Raw genomic sequence first — 20,760 nt, 5'->3', positions numbered from 1 at the left:
ACTGACAGTAACAGAATTTCTAACCAAAAACTGTGCTTCCATTGTCTTGAAAACAAATAATCCACTGCAATTCTAAATTTTTCTGAATCCTGCTGTTCTACAATCATCCAAATCCCCAAAGAATCAGTTACATTTATAGCATTATAAAATGTTTTTGAATATTCAACAAGATCACTATAGATTCTCTTTCTACATTTCAAACACTCAAAATATCTTTTATACTTCCTCCAAACAATAAATAATAAACAGAAGATAAAGCAAATATTTTGTCTATAACATAATCTCCCTCATATCTCCCTCCATCAGCATCAGTTTTCAGAGATCAATTAGTCATTAGACAATTTTTTCTGCTTTATCTGTGATTTACTACAGTTTTTTTTCTCATTTGAGATTCTGTAGTGGTTGTGAATATGTCTTGTGAAAATCTGCAAAGGAAAGAGATACTGTGACATGACCATGTGCTCAATGCATACTTTGTTTTCTTTTGCCTGAATTAAAGCATGCTTTTTAAAAAAATTTACATATTGACCAAGATAGGATTTGCTCAGGACCAACATCTGGAAACATTCCAGGTTTGTTACCCATAAATTCTTCTTATACCATTTTCCAGCTCAACTGTTTTGCTTGCCTTCTAGACTGTGCATTGCCAGTGTGAGGGGGCATTGATGAGTGTGAGCAGATGAGTCTCTTTCAGTGGATGGATATGGACTGCAGTAAAAGCAGAACAAAAATAGGGCATGAAGGCCCCAAAATATGAGCTTATTTCCACATTGACCAAAAGTCAGAGAGTTGAAACATACCTCTATTCCCTCAAGGTTATTGTGTTTCTACCTCAAACAGAAGTCCCACGTAGATTTAGATCAGAGAGTTCGCTTTCTCAAGGTTATTCTCAATGTGTTGCTAATAGCCAGTCCTTGTATTTAGGAATATAGAGTAGATATGCTTCTACCTCAAACAAAAGTCTCAGGATCCAACTAAGGTTCCATTTTCTTTAAAGAGGTAGCATTGGATTCCAACCAGGGAATAGTTTGCCTATTGAATGTTTTGAGCTAGTGTGTGAGCAAGGCTTGCTTTGTTCTAGCAACAGACTATTTAATTATGGATATACCTCACAAACTTGGGCAATTGTTCTATTCAGTTTCTTGTATCATGATGATGCAGTTCTTTTTTTGTTTTTTTTTGTTTGTTTGTTTGTTTGTTTTGTTTTGTTTTGTTTTGGTTTTGGTTTTTCGAGACAGGGTTTCTCTGTGGCTTTGGAGCCTGTCCTGGAACTAGCTCTTGTAGACCAGGCTGGTCTTGAACTCACAGAGATTCACCTGCGCTGGGATTAAAGGCGTGCACCACCACCGCCCGGCTTGCAGTTTTTTTGTTGTTGTTGTTTTGTTTTTTATCTTACTCCTACATTTTGGGGCTTGGAGTATTTAAGCAATTGGAAATTATATGTGGCCAATTTCAATATTTATTGGATTTCTCTCCCTGTACTATTCTGTTTTATTATTTTAAAATAAATATTTTGTATTCTTTACTAATTTTTCTAAATCCCCACACCCCTATACTGGCAAGTGGAACTTTTGTCGAGACTGGTCCCCAACAATAGTGTAAGACTGTCTCTACTTGGTTGTAAGATTTACTTAGCATTTGATGAGGCAAACATGACTAGTGTTCTCCTTTTGAATTTAGTACATTTAAAGATCGATATGAAAAAGTACATGAGCTATGGTTGTGTGATGAGCTGTCCTGGGGGGTTAAGATGGGACAGAGAAGGATATGACTGGAAGAGTCTTCCGTAGGAACACAAAACAAATTCAACTTCTTATTTATGTATTTATTTATTTTACATACCAACTACAGTTTCATCTCCCTCCTCTTTTCTCAGTCCTCCCCGACCTCCCATCTGCCTCTAACCCCAAACTCCTCCTCTGTTTCTGTTCAGAAAATATCAGCCCTCCCATGGATATCAATGTGACATGGAATTCCAATTTGTAGCAAAAATAAACACCTTGCCTTGTATTAAGGATGGCAAGGTGACACAGTATGAGGAGTATGATCCCAAAATCCTGCAAAGAAGTTTGAGACGGCCCCTTTCTTAGAAAATTGAAAATTGTTCTAACTCAAGACTCAGAAAAAAATCCTCCTTCAACAGTACAATGAAATTTACATCAGTAAATGTTTGGCATTGTATCCACTTTTGTTTTATGTATATAATTACTATTATTTTAATTAATAGATAACATAAAAGAATCCATTATATCACACTCACATATGTGTTGTATGACCTTCCTCAGTATTTACCCTTCTGTTGCCAATTATACTTACCATACTACCAATTCTATTACTCAGTTCACAAAGCTTCCTTCTCACTTAACAATGTTTGTGTACTTGTCCAGTTTAGCATACAAGTGTGATATTTTCTTCATACTGGCATTACAGGGTATCCAAATCAAATTATTTCAGGCATTCACATCTCAAATAATACCTCTTCTATCCCCCCCTTACACACAAACACTCTCACTGTTACATTTGAGTTTGTGGACAATCTGCATTTCCGGAGTCTGTTCAGGTAATATGATGACCCAATTCCTGTTAATGACATCACTGAATTCTTCCAGCTTGAGGAGAAGCCCCTAATGTGCAAATAAATACTATGAGGTCTTAATCTTAATTACAATATGAAAGAGAAGTATGAATCCAGCAATCTATATGTTTAATTTTATCATTGGTTCCAATAGTTAATGAGTTGTATGGTGCCTATCTATTTCTTTATCTTTCCTTTTTCTATCAAGAATTTTTAATACAATTTTTTCTTCCTTTATATAGCTATCTACATTACAATTTCTTTTAATATTTCCATTTCATCCTTTCTTGCCTAGCCACCATTTAATCTCCAGAAAGGGTAAGTCTTCCCAAGGCAAATAAATAAAAACTGATACTTCCGTTTGAGGCAAGACCAGGGCCCCCTTCCCTATATCTAGGCTAGGCAAGGTATTCCTCCAAAAAGAATGTGCTCCAAGATGCCAGTTCAAGCCAGTTCAAGGGAATAATCCTTGTCCACTGCTAGTGATCCCAAAGACCCTCTAAGTCTCACAGCTGTCCTGTGCATAAGTGGTCCTAGGTTGTTCCTATGCAGGCTCCCTCACAATCAGTTCAGAGTTAATGAGGTCTCGCTAACTTAGGTCAGCTCTTTCTGTGGGTATCAACATCATACACCAGGCCCCGTTGCTCATATTATCACTCCACCCTCTCATGGATTGGTCTTCAGAAGCTAGGTCCAATGCTTTACTGTGGATCACTGTATCTGCTTCTATTAGTTGTTGGATGAAGGTTCTATGATGACAATGAAGGTAGTCATCAATCTGATTAAAGAAGAAGGCCAGGTTAGACATCCTCTGCACTATTGTTTAGAGTCCTAACTGGGGCCATCCTTGTAAATTCCTGAGAATTTCCATGGTGCCAAGTTTCTCGCTAGTCTTTTGCTGGTTCCCTCAATCAAGATATTTCTTTTCTTGCTCTCCCTCACTGCCCTTCCCCCTTCTTGAGCATCCCGTTCCCTCATATTCCCTCTTCCCTCTCTTTCTCTCTTCTCGCACCCCTTGAAACCTTCCTTCATATTCCCAAGATTTTCAGGAGATCTTCTCTTTTTTCTAATCCCAACAGGATTCATTTATGTCTTTGTTAGGGTTCTCCTTGCTACCTAGATTCTCTGGGATCATGGGCTATAGACTGGTTATACTTTGATTTACATGTAATATTCACTCATGAGTGAGTATATACCATGGTTCTCTATCTGGATCTAGGTTATGTCACTCAAAATGTTTTTATTTATAATTCCATCCATTTGAATGCAAATTTCAAGATTTCATTCTTTTTAACTCTGAACAATACTCTTTTGTGTAAATATACCATAATTTCTTTATCTAGTCCTCAGTTTAGGGGCTCCTAGGTTGTTTGCAGGTTCTGGGTATTAGAAATAATGCTGCCATGAACATAGTTGAGCAAATGTTCTTGTGGTAATAGTATGCATCCTTTGGATATATTCCCAAGAGTGATATTGCTGGGTCTTGAGGAAGACTGAGTCTCAAATTTTCCAAAACCACAGCAATGTTTTACAAAGTGGTTATCCATGACTGTACTCCCACCGGTAATGGAGGAGGGTTCCCCTTACTCTGAATCCTCTCCAACATAAGCTGTCTTTGGTGTTTTTGATCTTAGCTATTCTGACTTATGTAAGATGCTATCTCAGAGTCATTTTGTTTTGCATTTTCTTGATAGCTAAGAATGCTGAGCAATTCCTTAATTGTCTTTTGGCTATTTGCAGTTTTTCTGTTGATTATGCTCTGTTTAGATCTCTACCCAATTTTTATTTATTATTTTATAATGTAATGTCTAGTTTTTGGGTTTTTTTATATAGCTTTCGAGATCAGTCCTCTGTCCAATGTGGATCTGGTGAAGATACTTTCCCATTCAACACACTACCATTTTGTCTTAGTGATTGTGTCTTTTGTCTATATCAGCTTTTTAGTTTCAGGCAGTCCCATTTATTAATTGGTGCTCTCAATGTCTATACTACTGGGGTTATATTTAGGAAGTGGTCTCCTGTGCCCATAATTTCATTGATAATTCCCACTTCCTCTTCAATGAGGTTCAGTGTGATTGGATTTCGGTTGAGGTTTTTGACCATTTATATTTAAGTTTTGTACATGAGATAGATGGATCTGTTTGCAATCTTTTACATGTTGACATTCAGTTATGCCAGCACCATTTTTTGAAGATGCTTTCGTCTGAATGTGGGAGGTCCTTCTCTCTGTGTGTTGCCTTTATTGGTTAATGAATAAAAAACTGCTTTTAGCTTATGGTAGTGAAGAACAGAACTAGGTGGGGAAAGCTAGTCTATATACTAGGGGAAAGAAGGGTCGACTCAGAGAGAAGCCATCGAGCCTCTGGAGATAGACAGTGGGAACTATATCCAGTAAGTCACAGCCACATGGTGAAATACAGATGAATAGAAATGGGTTAAATTAATATAACAGTTAGTCAATAAGAAGCTAGAACTAATGGGCCAAGAAGTGATTTAATTAATACAGTTTCTGTGTGATTGTTTTGGGTCTAAGCTATCCTCATGGCCTGGAAACAACAAGCCACCTCCCCCTCCTTCCAACACTTTTTTTCCACTGTATAATTTTAGCTTCTTTGTCAAAAATCAGGTGTTCATAGGTGTGTGGAATAATGTCAGGATCTTTGTTCCAATTCCATTGGTCCACCTGTCTGATTTTATATCAATACCAAGCAGTTTTTATTACTGTAGCGCTATATAGTAAAGCTTGATGTCAGGAATGAGAATTCCTCCAGACGTTTCTTTATTGTAGAGAACTGTTCTGGTTGTTCTGGATTTTTTTTCCATATGAAGTTGAATATTGTTCTCCAAGTTCTGTGAAGAATTGTGCTGGAATTTTGATGTGGCTTGCATTGAATCTGTAGAGTCTTTTTGATAGGATTGCCATTTTTACTATTTTGTCAATACATATCCAAGTGAATGGTAAATCTTGTAATTTTCTGATAACTTTGGCAAATTTCTTCTTCAAAGAATTAAAGCTATTGTATACATGTCTTTCACTTGTTTGGTTAGTTTTACTCTAAGATATTTTATGTTATTTGTGGATATTATAAATGGTGATGTTTTCTCATTTCTTTCTCATCCCCTTTATCATTTGAATATAGAAGGGCTATTAATTTTTTTTGAGTTAATTGTGTATCCTCACACATTGTTGAAGGTGTTTAACAAGTGTAGGATTTCCCTGGTACAGATTTTTGGGTCACTTATGTATACAACCATCTCATTTTCAAATAGTGAGAGTTTGACTTTTTCCTTCCAATTTGTATTCGTTTAATCTCCTTTTGTTGTTTTATTGCTCCTTCTAGAACTTTGAGTACTATGTTGAATAGATATAGTGAGAGTGAACAGCCTTTTCTTGTTCCTGATTTTAGCATAATTCCTTTGAATTTCTCTCCATTAGAATTGATTTTGACTCTTGGCTTCCTCTGTATTGTTTTCTTATGTTTATATATGTTCATTTTATACATGATCTCTTCAAGACCTTTATCCTTAAGGGATGTTTAATTTTGTTGAATGCTTTTTTAGCATCTAATAAGATAATTATTTTGTTTTTATGCTTTTAGTTTGTTTATATTGTAGATTACACTATAGTTTTATTTTGGTTTTTTTGTTTTGTTTTGTTTTGTTTTTTTTGTATGTTGAACCATACCAGCATGTCTTGGATGAATCCAACTTGATCATGGGGATGATTTTTTGATGGGTTCATGGATTTGGTTTGCAAGAATTTTATTGAGTATTTTTTGCATCTATGTTCATTAGTGAGATTTGTCTGTACTTCTCTTTCTTGGTTGAGTATTTGTGTGGTTTGGGTATCAGGGTATCTGTAGTTAAAAAAAGGAGTTTGGCAATGTTTCTTTAGTTTCTATTCTGTGGAACACTTTGAGAAGTATTGGTATTAGCTCTTCTTTGAAGATCTCATAGAATTCTGCACTGAAACCATTCTGTACTGGGATTATTTTTGGTTGGGAGGCGTTTGATGACTGTGGAGACACATTTCATCTTGCTCAATATCCTTTATATCTATTTATCATACATTTCTCTCTCTCCTAAGTTCTACTCCTCTAACACCCAGGATGCAATAGTATTCTCTTTTCTTTCCCCAAAAAGTGGGCATATTGGTTTCACCATCTGATAGCAATATTTCACTCTACTAAAAGATTTCTCTGTTTTCATTTGCATTCAAAGGCCCACATTCACTCATTTATCAATAGAATTACTTAGCGTTTATTTCAAATGTTACTGTGCAATTGTGAAATAAAGGAAAGCATCCTTTATGCGCTAATGGTCAAAAATTGAATCTTATAAAGCAAGTGGCTGTGTGGATGATTATAGATGACAATGTACAGAAAAGTAGTGTATATGACAATGCTGTGCCTCATCATTAGAGGACATGAGAATCATTAGCCATTCATACAGTTGGCATTGTATTATACTAGGTGGTTCTGTACCAATTCTGTAGTTGTCAGTTACAATTTATGAAATGTGGGTTTAGGAAGATGTTTTCTCCCTTAACTTTTGAAGAGAATTTCTCTCTGGTCTTAACAAAATTATGTAACACTTGGGGATAAAAATGCATCCCAGTAGGCCTGCACTGGAAGCCAAGATGGACAAGACCTCCACAGCCACCATTATCTTGCCCTTGGTGCTGTGGTAGACAGGGAGGAAGGTGATCCAGACACTGCAAAACAACAGCATGCTGAAGGTCAGCAACTTGGCTTCATTGAACGCGTCAGGGAGATTTCTGGCCAAGAAAGCAACAATGAAGCTCCCTAATGCAAGGGAGCCATGGTATCCCAGGACACAGTAGAATGCAGTAACTGAGCCCTTGTTGCACACAATGATGATTTGGCCATGCTCAGAGTACACATCTTTGTCAATAAAAGGAGGAGAAAAGTGCAGCCAGATTGTACAGAGAATAATTTGGATGAGCGTACAAATGGCAATGATGTAGTTGGGTAGACCAGAAACCAGAAAATACCTCATCCTTGTTCCAGGGGCTGTGACTTTGAAAACAAGCAGCACAGTCACTGTTTTGGCCAACACAGTGGAAACAGCCACAGTGAATACAACTCCAAATGTGATTTGTTGCAGAACACAGGTAGCTGAGTTGGGATGCCCAATGAAAAGCAAGGGACACAGGAAACAGAAGATGAGTGAAATTAGCAAGATGTAGCTGAGATTCTGGTTGTTGGCCTTCACAATGGGAGTGTCATGATTCTTCACAAAAATCCCAAGAACCACAGTTGTGAATGCAGAGAAGAACAAGGCCATAAAGGTAAGAACCATCCCTAAGGTGTCTTTGTAGTTCAGAAAGATCACAACTTTTGGAATGCACTGGTTCTGCTCTCTGTTTGCATACTGGTCCTCTGGACATTTCACACATTGATCCACATCTGCTACAGACAGAAAAGAGCATGATTAGGACAATGTCGGCCATTTATTGACAGACTATATTAATTATGTTGAATAAGCATTGCAATATCTGCATTCTTTGCTGACGATGTAGCTGAGAGACACTGCTGCATAGCAGTACTTTCATTTCATAATATTCATTATTATTATGGGGAATGAAATAAGACAATATGTTGTCTATTTAACTATGTGTTGATGACACCCAGGAACTGCTTTAAGGGGCCCAGCAGGGGCGCATGCAGACCACGCAGCTTCCTGTACTGCATGCTCACCGCCAATGCCCACACTCAACACACCACCCACATGCAACACACCAGCCGTCACAAGGCAATGGGGGCAGTGACGGGGGGACACACATGATCATGCATGATAGGGGTGGGATCCAGGGCAGAGGCAGGCGAGCACACGCATGACGGCGCCGCCGGGTGGGTGGGGCCTCATCATGGTGGGCCCGCACAGGGTTGGTCTGCGGAGCTGTCAATCATGGCCGAGCCCACCACTCGCTCCCAGCATCCTCGGTAGCCAGTTGGCCTGATGGGAAAAAATAGGGGCAGTGAGAGCCGAGCACACGCATGACAACGTGTCGATTGATATCTTCCTGTGTCGTACATGTGACATGTAAACTTGTACTAAGTCGATCCGCAGCTACACACATCACACATGCATCATTCAAGCCTAGAAAGGTCGATTCCCAGACACGCATGTCATATGTGATGTGTAAACCTGTACATGCTACATGTATGCACCACACATGTACACAGAAACCTGCAGAGGATCCCATGTGTACACGCATCTGTGAATGCTGACTGACAGACACCTAGCTGTAAACACACACGTGTGCAGCCCAGTGTGAAAGAAAACCTAAAATGCACGTGTGTTGCTGCTTTGTATGGAGACTCGTGTGTTCCTGTCATATGTGACTTGCAAATGTACATACATCGCATGTAAATGTCAATGCGCTGTGACACGCAGACACACATGTGCACAGACATGTGAAAGACCTCCCTGCGTGAAATCATAAATAACATAATCACATGTTGATTCCTATGTACAGGCGGTATGTGTAACGTGCGGACCTCCATGTCCAACACAACTGCATGAAGACTCAGGAAGTGTAGATACGTGCACGTGGTCACACCTGCACGCGACACAACTATGTGTACACAGACACACACACACTCATGCAATACACGTGCATACGTGCCAGCCTGACATGAAGGAGAGCGTAATATATGCAGTTGTGTGCACTTGTGTGTCCTACATGTTACATGTGAACCTACAGGTGTCTGCACACACGCTGAACACAGCACGTGTATAACGTGTATTTTACATTTCATTGATGCACGTATCTATGTCCATTACATGTATTATATATCCATCAACTTCCACACGTGTCCTGTGCCGCACATCGAGTTGCCTTGCCTGTCCATGTGATCTCCAGTGCACACACACATGTGCACATAGTTACTCCTGGACTCACACATGCATGCACGCGCACATACATGTACAATTATGACTGTTTCACCTGCCTACCAGGATCCTGTTCACATGCATGTAATATACCACAACATCAATGCACACATGTATGATGCAGCCCATCATCGCCACACACATGTGCGTCAAACACTGAAACACACATGTACACCAGACACATAACACACGTGACACATGCCTACTGTTCAGGATCCTGTCCTTTTCCTCCTATCGCATGCATGTAGCCACGTTCCTCCATATCACACATGCAAAACCTTTCACTTTGTCACATGCATGTGAACGTAAAACCACATTCTTCCACACAGGTTTGCCAAACGATGGTATGTGCACACAGATGCACATGGGCTCATGCATAGACAGGCAACCAAACACATGGACTTGCACACATAAGTATGTGCATAAATTGATGCCTCCTGTCCCTGTATGGAAATCACACACACTATACTTGTGCACTGCCATGTTCATACACACACGTGCTCACACATACAATGTACATGCATGGATTAAAACAGACTCATCCTCACCAGCCCACAAGTGTGTCTGCATCAGACACTCACATACTTACCCTGACATCCGTGTTCAGCGACATCACCATGAGCGTGGCTCTAAGGCACTGCCCATGTCATGGCACGGTAGCCTGCGGGGAACACGGGATTGGGAATGACACGGGACACGGGAAAGGAAGTCATGGGAGCCATAGAAACAGGAGTGGCATCACAGAACACAAGGAATGATGTCACATGGTGCCCCACCCCACCAGCAAACGTGTGACATCAGAGCCTGTGTCCATGCCCGTGAGCTTATGGCACAGTGGATCCCAGGTCAACACATGTGAGCAGAACTCACTTGAGTCCACGTGGGGACTTCCCATGCTCACACGCGTGCAAACGCGATACAAACACGAGCCACACACAGAGCACATTCGGTACATGGAAAACAACCTCACCACTGTACACACGTGAAATGCAGGGGAAAAAACTGATGGACACGCAGGAAATGGAAATAAGTGCTTTACACGGAGAGAACACATGAGCAAGGTCGAGCGATCGGTTGCGTGTCATGAAAACATGCGGGAAACAAAAACAGAGAATCGAGCGATTTTAATACATGAACTGAATAAACACGGCAGAACATACAGATGTACCTGTGATAGGGAATTATTACAAACCAGGAGCTAACGACGCGTGTAGAAAACACACGGAAAGTAAATGAATGGGTGCAGACCATCAGAAGGCGGCTCCATGCAAACACACATGGAATGGATGAGATCCGGAAAATCAAAATCACCCATGATGAACACATAAAACATACGAACACATAAATTGTTTTGCATCTCTAAATTGTGGGGAAAAAAACGGAAACAGCCACGTACACGCATGATGAAGGTCCACAAGCATAACAACCAGGCTAAAGCGCGACTTGCACACCGGTCTGTATGTGGAAATAAACGATAAACCAGGATGAGTGTGTAAAACACATGAGAAAATGTGTGAATCTGTGAAATGTGAAAAAACAGACAGTGACACATGTGGAACATGGGAACCTACGTCACCTATGTGGAAGAATGACCGACATAACATGCAGTGATGTCATGCCATGGTCACGGTGATGTCACACAATGATTGTGATGATGTCGAGATGGCGATGTTGCCCGATGACAGCACAAGCACAGCCCGTGTGAATGAACACCCGGCGGTCACCTTTCACAGACAACACATGTCAGCACATGCCACAGGTGATGCTACGATGACACTGGCACCGAGACCCTTGGGGTCATGTCTGGGTCCCGCGTGTCTGTCACCATGTCAGGCGCCATCCCGCCCCATGCAGGGGACTCGGGTGCGAGGCCTGGAGAGAGAGAACACGTTCATGTTAGCATGACGAGGAAGATGCAATCGCGTGTACAGTCACACACACGTGGTCACAGTGATGGCACACATCATGTGAACGATGGTAATGGAAATACTAATGGTTGTGGTGTCACTGGGAAGGGAGGACGTGAGTTCGAATCCCAGCCTGACAGACTGGAGACTGCACATGTGCACATGCAATCTATCCATGTGCACATGTGTGCTACATGTGTTTTCAGTGTAACCCTGCCACGGCTGTAAACGTGTATATGTGATTTATCTGCAGGTAGGTGCGTGTTTGCTACATGCATATCATTTGCGTGTACAAATATAGGTGTTGTATATATGCATGGAAAAGAAATATGAGTCAACCAGTACACACAAGCATGTGTGCTTGATGGGCCACACATACGTCCATGCACCTGTATACATACACGTATGGGACAGAGTAAACGTCACAGCGTGCTGTGTGTGTACACGTGTGCAAGGTGAGGGGGTCACAGCAAGCAAACATAACAGACAGATGGTGCATGATAGAACCAAGAGTGTGTACACACAGGTGTGAATGCCACATATATGTATATGAATGAGTGTGGGTCAAGGGAGCATGTGTATGTGTGTAAATGACATGTAAACACATGTGAGGGAATGTGTGTGCAGATATGGAGTCAAGAGGACTACTGGTCAAGGAAGAGCATGCATGTTTCTGCAAATACACGTGTGTGCGTGCATGCATATGAAGTTATATGTGCACAGACATAGGCAAGGTAGGCTTAGGACTATGTAGAACACAAATGCATACGCACACACACACATTACACACACATGTACGGGACAGAGTAGATGTCACGGCACAGTATCTGTGTACACACGCGTGCACGTGGGCTCCTGGTGAACAGATATGTGCGCACCCAGATGTACATGTACATGTGTGGAAAATAAAACCGGGAGTGGGTGTGGACATGCAAACACATACATATGCTCTACACATGTGGACACGAGAATATGAGCAGGGTAGACACAGGTGATGGTGAACTGTGTGTGCCTGGTTGCAGGTACATGCGTGTGACCGCAGTGTATGTGTATTTATAAAGATGGCCCAGGCAGACACATACACACGCTAACACATTAGGTGTGGCCTAAGTCAATATCCTTTTCACATGTAGACTCTATGTTCATAAATAAAATGGTGTATTTCACTCTAGTCCTGTTTTTCCCATGTTCTGTGCCTGACTCCAGGCGTGTACCTCTCCATACACATAAAACACACGTTTATATCCTGATCACATATGGATATGAAGATGACATATTTACGCACGGCTGTAAAGATCCAGCCCAGAGCTGTTCTCACAATTACACACGTTACGTGTACAGGCCAATCCTTTGCCTGTGCATGCGTGCACAACACAAAAGTACACATTTCATGTGTTATACATACAACTCTAGATCTGCATGATGTAGCCATACAGAAATACATATGTCTGCCAAGATCACAAATGTGATGTTCATACAGCCTCAGAGCTATTCATGCAACATGCGTGTAAAGTGACACACACATGTGTAAAGATAAAGGCTGAGAGTAATCCATGTTTCATATTTTATTTTTTATTTACTTTTTAAGGATTGGTGTTGAGGATCCGTGAAGTTCTTAGCATGTATGTTAGTGAGCACATATGATGTGGATGTTATATGCACACCAGTTCTGTGTAGTTACAGACGTGGGTCTAGAGTCACACATGTAAGCTTATGTATACAAGTGTCTTTTCCCATGAACACTCTCACATTCATACCTAAAAACATTTTTAATATGTTACACGCATAGTTCCAGGCCCATATCTCTGTGCACATATGAAACTTACCACATGCTTATGTCACAGTTACACAGCTATATGCCTATGGGCTCTGGGTTATGCATGGAATATGCATGTAAAATGCACACACAGAAAACTAGAGGCCACGGGCTGGAGTCACATATGGAACAGGCGCTTACACGTGGATGCTACATAAAGATTCAGGCCGCAGCCATGCGTGTGGTATCAGGCGTGTGACATTTTATGTTAAGCACATATCGCACACGTTACATTTATACCATGAATAAACAGACACGGGCACAGCGCTGTGCACACACGTATGTAAATGTGCTTTACGTAGATATGGGTGATGATAGACGTGTATGGAAAACACCACTCCCTTGCTCACATGCAAAGATAAGGTTATATGCACACGTGTGACACAGGCCCACGGTTATGCAGAAAATGGGTCTGTAAAATGCTAGAGTCTCAAACACACATATGCATATATGTTATGTGTATACATCCTAGTCTTTGTCTCCATAGGCACACTCCATGTTCACATACAAAAACATGCTCTTCAGACATGACATGCGTGACTGTGGGCCTGGATGCTTCTTACATATAAAACACATTTATGTCATGATTATGCGGAGTGGCAGAGACATGAGCGCAGACCTGTGCACACACGTTATACGTGCATCCGCATATGTGTTATATGTGCAAGCCTGGCCCTTTGTGTTTCCTGTGTACACTGCACTTCAAAAATAAAAACACGCTTTTCACATGTTCTATGCATAACCGTCTACTTCATACATGTGAAAACATGTTACATACGTGAGTACCATAACTAAATAGCTGCACACCCAGGCGCAGGGTCACGCATGTGATATAGACAATGTGAATCCGTATAAAGATGCAGGCCTGGAGCAATGCGTGTGATATGCATGTGACACGGATTATTTTCAGCACGGGCACACGCTGCATTTATATCACGATCAGACATGAGCCAGGAACATATATCCTTAAACACACGTAAGGCCCAGAGCTGTGTGCATGACACGTAAGTTAGACACATGGATGTTTTTGTGTCATAATCTGATAGACATGTATGTAGGAATGTGACATGAATAATAATCTAATGTTTAAGCAGCAATTTCATGCATACGTGTACACACAATTTAACATGTACAATCAGAATTTCATCTGTGTTGATGACATGCAGACACACGTGAGCTCTCAAGGATCTAGTATCAGTGAAAAATGAACATTTCAATGTAAAGAATTTGCGACAGATGTGAATCTCACACGTGTGTAGTGACAGCACGGGCACACACGCCATAGCACACACGCACAGGCATGGGATGCAGAATGAATTTTCCCCGGAGGGATTTCACGCACACGAGAAGAAGGTCGCGGATCCTCAACAAGGAACCAGATTTCAATCCTTAAAAAAATAAACAAAAATATAAAATATGAAATACAAATCCTTACATCCTGTAGGTGCGCACACGCGTGTGTGCACTGCAATGTCTACCAAGGACCACATATGGCCCTTCACGGAACATATGTGACACATGTGATAGGAAACATGGTTCCCTAATAGATTATTGTTGGTATGAAAACTTTATATTTTGTATGAAATTCTATTTAAGAAACCACACATTTAGGATGTGATGATTCATGATCACACGTGTCGGACATCATGCTACATGGAACACTTGAACACGTTACAGCAGACAACCCAGCGAAGTAAAACTGTAAGGGATTTTATCAGGAATAAATAACGAAAATTTAAAACGGGAAAATTAATAAAATTAAGCATGAAAATTAATTATTAAAATTAAATCATAAAATGGAAATTAAAAAAAATAACAAGGACTCAAAATAACTACGCTCCCTGCCCGGGGGCGGGACGAGGGGGGGACCCCAGGGTGATTGACAGCTCCTTGGACACCCCCCCTCCCCCCCCCCCGCTCCCCCACCGCACCCCCAACCCCCGCCCTGCGCACTGTGCCAAATCCTAGAGAGGAAGGAAAATTAAAAATTCAGCTGCAAAAAATAAATAAAAAGAAGCTGAGTGGGGATGAACGAATTGAACGAATGAAGGAGGTGAATGAATGAATGCAGCAGCTCCCGGAGGACCCTTCTTCCCCCCCCCGCCCCCCTCCACCCCCCGCGGACTGCGCACTTGGCTGCATGGAAGCCAAAAAGAAAAATTTAAATTAAAAAAAAAAAAAAAAAGAAAGAAAGAAAGGAAACGAAATTAAAAGATTTGGGGGGAAAGGGAAAAATAGAAACCGGGAGGAAAAAAAATAACGAAAACAGGATGAAAATAAAATTAAATAAAAAAATAAACACAAAAAAAGCCCAGATGACAATGAAAAAAATAAAATAAAATTTAAATTTGGATTGAAACGGAATTAAACGGAAATTGAACTCAGATCGAACGCGGACCCCGCGCGCGGCGCCTCCATCTCCCGGTCCCGCGGCAGCGGAGCAAGATTGCGGCGGCCGCGCGCGGAGGGGGAGGAAATTAAAACAACATTTAAAAAAATGATTTTTACAGAATCATCGAAATTAAAACAAAACAACGGAAATTTGAATTTAGATCTGAAATTTGAGACCCCGTCCCCCGCCCCGTACCTGCGGCTTCGCACGCCGCGTGCCCATCCGGGACCCGAACCCGAGAAAAACCGAACAAAAATCCGGAAGAAAAGAATATTTTTAAAAAGCGCAATAAATTGCCGCGGCCAATGGCAGAGAAGGAAGCCTTGGCGATAGGGGTGGGGCGGGACTTCCGGGTAGGAGAGGGACTTTCGGCGGAATTCAGAGTGACGAGCACCGCGAATGGGGTTTTGAATGGAGGACGGAGTACTTCCGGTCAAGCACGGTAGGATTCCAGTCGTTTTCGGGCCCCTCCGGTTGTCCTTGGTCACATCCGGTGTAGGACGGAGAGCTCTCGTTTACTTCCGGTCCATCAAGGCGTGACCCCGTTCTATTCCGTAATGTTCCGGGAAACACCGCAAGATAAGCATAGAGAAGCATTCTGGGACTTGTAGTTCCCGCCGCGCGAACCATCCGCGACCAAGGTGGGGCATCAAAAATGGGGAAGTCAAGGCCGTTTCCGGTTTGTAGCGGAAGTTAGGTTCAAAGCGCCGAGCATTCGGGGAGTTGTAGTTCAACAGAGATTACCGCTTACCGAGCACGGTGGGGCCTAGGAAACCGGTCAAAGACGTTTCCGGTTTATACCAGAAAGTAGTTGGGCAAACCGTCGAGCCTTCTGGGAGACGTAGCTCACTTGGGAGCCCTGTTTACGGTCACGGCGGAACTTTACAAACTCGGCAGAACCGCCGAGCATTCTGGGAGATGTAGTTTACCGCGAAACCCCGCCCACCGGTCGACCACGGCGGGGATTTGTTAATAAGGTAGCCACGGGCGTTTTCGGTATGTACCGGAAGTTTTGTAGAACACCGCCGAAGCTTCGGGAGGATGTAGTTCACCTGGGTCAACGGACACGGCGCGCCCGCGAAACCGGCACAGCGGTGAACACTTTTTTCGGCTGTACCGGCGGTCGGAGTGACAGCTAATGACACCGGAAATGGGTAAAGGAAGAGCCGCCGGGCATGCTGGGAGATGTAGTTCACAATGGGACCCTTACGATGGTCACAGACGCCGTGAACGAGGAGGCAGGGTGACCAGAAGTGAGATCCCGGGGCCGTAGTGCATGCTAGGAGATGTAGTTCTCCCTGGGAGCCCCACACCGGCTGCCGTCCTGCACAGCACTGATTTATACTGGGAATCGGATAAATGTGCTTGACTGGTGGAAGTGAAATTCCTGGCGACGCAGTGCATACTGGGAGATGTAGTTTGCTCTGGGAGGCCCAAATTGGGTCTCCAGACTGCATTCCTGGACTGCACTGGTTTATACTGGGAATCAGGACGCTTTGACAGCCGGAAGTGAGGAATAGCCCCGTTGTGCATGCTGGGAGATGTAGTTCAACGTGAGATCCACAGCCCTGCTTCATACTGGGAATCAGAAGTATGTGAATCCCCGCCGGAAATGGGATAACGAGATCACAGTGCATCCTGGGAGATGTAGTTCAACTCAGAGCACCCGCAATTTCTCTGAGAGCCCTAATGGCTTATACTGGGAATCAGGAAAAAAATTGCTTGACAGCCAGAAGTAATGAGTCGGGAGCCGCAGTGAATGCTGGGAGATGTAGTTCAGTCTGCGAGGCGTCATGCTGTGCCTCAGAACCCCACAGTAATGTGACACTCGCATACCAGAAACTCACATGTGACATCATAATACTTGAGACTCGCATGTGACGTTTTACTAGAAATGCACAGACCCAGAAATTTTCCCTCTTCCCAGCATGCACTATGAGCGCCTTCTTTCATCATGGCCGCCGGGGTCACAGCAGGGTCGCGTCGGGGTCAAAGCAGGGTGACGTCGGGGTCACAGGGTCATGTATGAGCCTCCATCCATCACGAAGGTGGCCCCGCCCACCCTCACCAGGTCCCTGTCCCTCGGGCCCTGGCAGGGGAGCCCGGGAAACCCCAAGGCTGGGTCGGGTGCTTCACCCTTCCCATAATGCTCCAGGACCAGGGCCACCTCAGCAGGGTCAGCGGGGTCAATGGCTTCGGGATTCGGGGGCGGAGACACGTCCTGCGCAATCCAGGCCTGGGGGCGGGGCCAGAAGTGAGGGGCGGGGCCGGGACTTAGCCTGAGCATGGCTCAAGGCCAGGGTGGGGTCGGTTTGGGGCCGGGACTGGAGGGGCGGGGTGAGGGGCGCGGTCGGGAGTTTGGGGCGTGGCAAGAGCAAGATTGGGGGTTGAGGGCGGGGCCTGGAGTGAGGAGCGGGGCCGGAAGAGAGTGGCGGGAACCAATGTTGGTCCCAAGTCAGAGGAAGTGGAAGGGTGAGGGACAGGAAACGGGACCCTGACTGACAGGAAGTGGGTGGGCGGTACCTGGAAGTTCCCGCCATGTCGCTCAAACAGTCCTCGGAAGCCACCCCTGGGGTCAGGGACCCAGGGGAGGAGGCCGCACTTGACCCTGGGGGCGGAGCCGGAAGTGACGTCATCGTGCCCTCCAGCAGGGAGCCTGAGTTTTTGTGTCCCTGTCCTGTCCCTGCCCTCACCTCCACAATGCCAGCAGCAGCAGCAATGATGTCACCAGGGTCACGAGGCCACAGGCAACCTGTAGCTTTGGGAACCCGGAAGAGGGCGGGGCCTGGCAGGAATCTGGGGGCGGGGCCTCAGGGTCACGGGATGGGTGTCCTCAGTTGCCAGGGCCCGCCCCATGCCGTCACCCACGTCCAGCCCAAAACCCTTGACATTAACAGCCAGGCCCCGACCCATGACGTCACCCACCATTCCCCGCACCCATGACGTCACCCGCCCTCCATTGTGTCACGGAGCTCCAATCGCTAGGCTTCACTTCGCGGCCATAGACCGATTCTCTCGGGAACGCCCGGACCCTGAAGGCGAGGCAGGCGCTGGGGTCGACTCCACCCACGATGACATCACAGGAGGGCACCGGGGCCGAGGCCTGCAAGGCGGGGACAGGAAGTCTTTGGGCGTGACCCTGGTGACATACGGAAGCAGGAAATACATGGGCAACAATCCAGAAACGTCACTGGAAGTCTGTGCATAGGACCCAGATGATGTCACCTCCATCACCAGTGCATGCTGGAACCTATGACATCATCCCTCCCCCACCCGTTGCATGCTTGGACCGGACAATGTCACCCCAGCCCCAGTGGATGCTGGGTCGATGGCATAACGCCCACCACACCCATGGCATACTGGGACCTAATGCTGGGACCATGACGTCACCCAACCCCTTCCCCGTTGTAAGCTGGGACCTGATGATGTCACTCCTGCCCCAGTGGATGCTGGGACCCAATGATGTCGCTGCTCACCACCCAGTCCGTGTCCCCCATCCCGCGGTGCTGGATGACGTAATCGAGCCCGACATGGGGGAGGGCAGGACATGTGACACGGATGGCGTCCTCCAGCCAATGGAGAGTGAGTTTGTCGGGAGGGCGGGGCTTCACTGTGGGGGGAGCGAGAGACAGCGATAGAGCTCTCACACACACACACACACACACACACACACACACACACGCGCGCGCGCGCGCGCGCGAGAGAGAGAGAGCTGTCAATCATTACTCAAGAACCAGGCCCCGCCCCTCCCCTGTCACTCACGGATATAGACTCCGCCCCCTCCGTGCCACTCACGATCACAAGCCCTGGCCCCCAAGAGACAGGCCCCGCCCCCTCCCCTGTCATTCACGAACAAAGGCCCCGCCCCCTCCCTGTCACTCACGGAAGGCCGAGGCCAGCCCCTTCCGGTGGAACACAGGTTCCGCCCCCCGACGCACGTCAATCTCTAGGGGGCGTCCGAGGCGCGCGGGGAGGACGCAGCCGGAAGTGAGGCCGCCGGACAGGAAGTACTGGGGGCAGGGCCGCAGGGGCTCTGGGGTGTAGCTGCGGGGAGAGCGGGGGATGACGGGAGTAGGGGCGGGGCCTTAGTGGGCGAGGCTTAAGATGTGGGCGTGGTCAGAGAGTGGGGCGGGATTTAGGAAATGGGCGTGGCCTGAGAAATGGGCGTAGTCGGGGAGGGGGCGGGGCCTCGGCCGAGGTCACACCTCCATGTCAGGCTCAGGTTCGCCCCCGCATGCTCGGCCGGTTCCCACGTGACCTCCACGTCGCGCAGGTCGCGGCAGACGACGGTGACGTCTTCTGGGGGGCGGGGACGGGTGACGTCAGCGACGGGGCGGAGCCGCGCGGGAACGACTGAGCGCCCCGAGGCTGCGCTCCCGGCCTGTCAGTCTGGGTGCCCGGGGCGGGACTTCCTATCTGTAAACTCCGCCTGTCAATCTGGGCCCGGGGGCGGGACTTCCGGTTCCCGGCCTTGCCCGCCACCCGCGCTGATCCGATCCCGGAAGTGGGGACTCCGCGTCCACGACCCCTGTGACGTCACCGCGACTCCTGGGCCCGGGCCCCACGTGACCCCGCGACCCCCGGGACCCCGCCCGTTTCCCCCCCCCACTTACCCGCGCTCTCCCGGATCCGGAGCTGCAGCAGGAGGATGACGGCGATGAACGCAGCGGGGCCGGGCATGGCGGTGACCGAGCACCGAACACCGATGGAACTAAGCACCCAGCGGGAACCAAGTACTCCAGGTACTAAGCACCGGGCACCCCGTAGACTGAGCACCTAGCACCGCGGGGACTCAGCACCAGGCACCCAGCGGTCTGAGCACCGAGTACCCCAGGTCCTAAGCACTGAGAACCGCGGGGACCGAGCACCCCGGGAACTTAGTACCTAGCACCGCGGGGACTCAGCACCGAGCACCTAGCGGACTGAGCACCTAGCACCCCGGGTACTAAGCACTGAGCACCGCGGGGACCGAGCACCCCGGGTATTAAAGACCAAGCACCGCGGCAACCGAGCACCCCAGGTACTAAACACCGAGCACCACGGGGACTGAGCGCGGTCTCCCCACCCGGCCCTGGCATTTTGGGGAAGTCAAGGAAGGAAGTGCGCCTGCGCGGGGGCGATGGGGATCTCGGCTGAGTCAGCGATGGGGGTC

General features: G+C 45.9%; 1 protein-coding gene, 1 long non-coding RNA gene and 1 pseudogene across 5 annotated transcripts; all 3 read right to left on the bottom strand.

The window, feature by feature from the left end:
• Positions 1-6,781: 6,781 nt before the first annotated feature.
• Positions 6,782-20,760, bottom strand: part of LOC130867973 (vomeronasal type-2 receptor 116-like) — a 38,006-nt pseudogene continuing 24,027 nt past the window's right edge.
• On the bottom strand, positions 8,030-16,023 carry LOC130864478 (uncharacterized). The gene is made up of 3 exons (XR_009055990.1): positions 15,804-16,023; positions 10,083-11,365; positions 8,030-8,554 (listed from the first exon to the last, which is right to left on the bottom strand). It is a non-coding gene; the product is annotated as an uncharacterized LOC130864478 (long non-coding RNA).
• On the bottom strand, positions 17,030-20,620 carry Crlf2 (cytokine receptor like factor 2). Of its 4 annotated transcripts, none has more exons than XM_057754883.1 (8): positions 20,222-20,620; positions 19,814-19,907; positions 19,492-19,652; positions 19,085-19,218; positions 18,546-18,747; positions 18,302-18,404; positions 18,132-18,216; positions 17,030-17,844 (listed from the first exon to the last, which is right to left on the bottom strand). In XM_057754883.1, exons 1-8 carry the CDS (start codon positions 20,286-20,288, stop codon positions 17,620-17,622), a joined length of 1,071 nt encoding a protein of 356 aa, XP_057610866.1. In that variant the 5' UTR covers positions 20,289-20,620; the 3' UTR covers positions 17,030-17,619. The 4 variants fall into 4 exon arrangements, with proteins under 4 accessions (XP_057610866.1, XP_057610875.1, XP_057610856.1 ...); XM_057754892.1 differs by having other exon boundaries at positions 18,558-18,747; XM_057754873.1 differs by having other exon boundaries at positions 17,083-17,844; positions 18,534-18,747.

This window comes from Chionomys nivalis, chromosome 2, assembly GCF_950005125.1.
Source record: "Chionomys nivalis chromosome 2, mChiNiv1.1, whole genome shotgun sequence".
Classification (NCBI taxonomy): Eukaryota; Metazoa; Chordata; class Mammalia; order Rodentia; family Cricetidae; genus Chionomys; species Chionomys nivalis.
The sequence above is the reverse complement of the archived record's forward strand: the minus strand, read 5'-3'. Positions and strand labels throughout refer to the sequence as shown.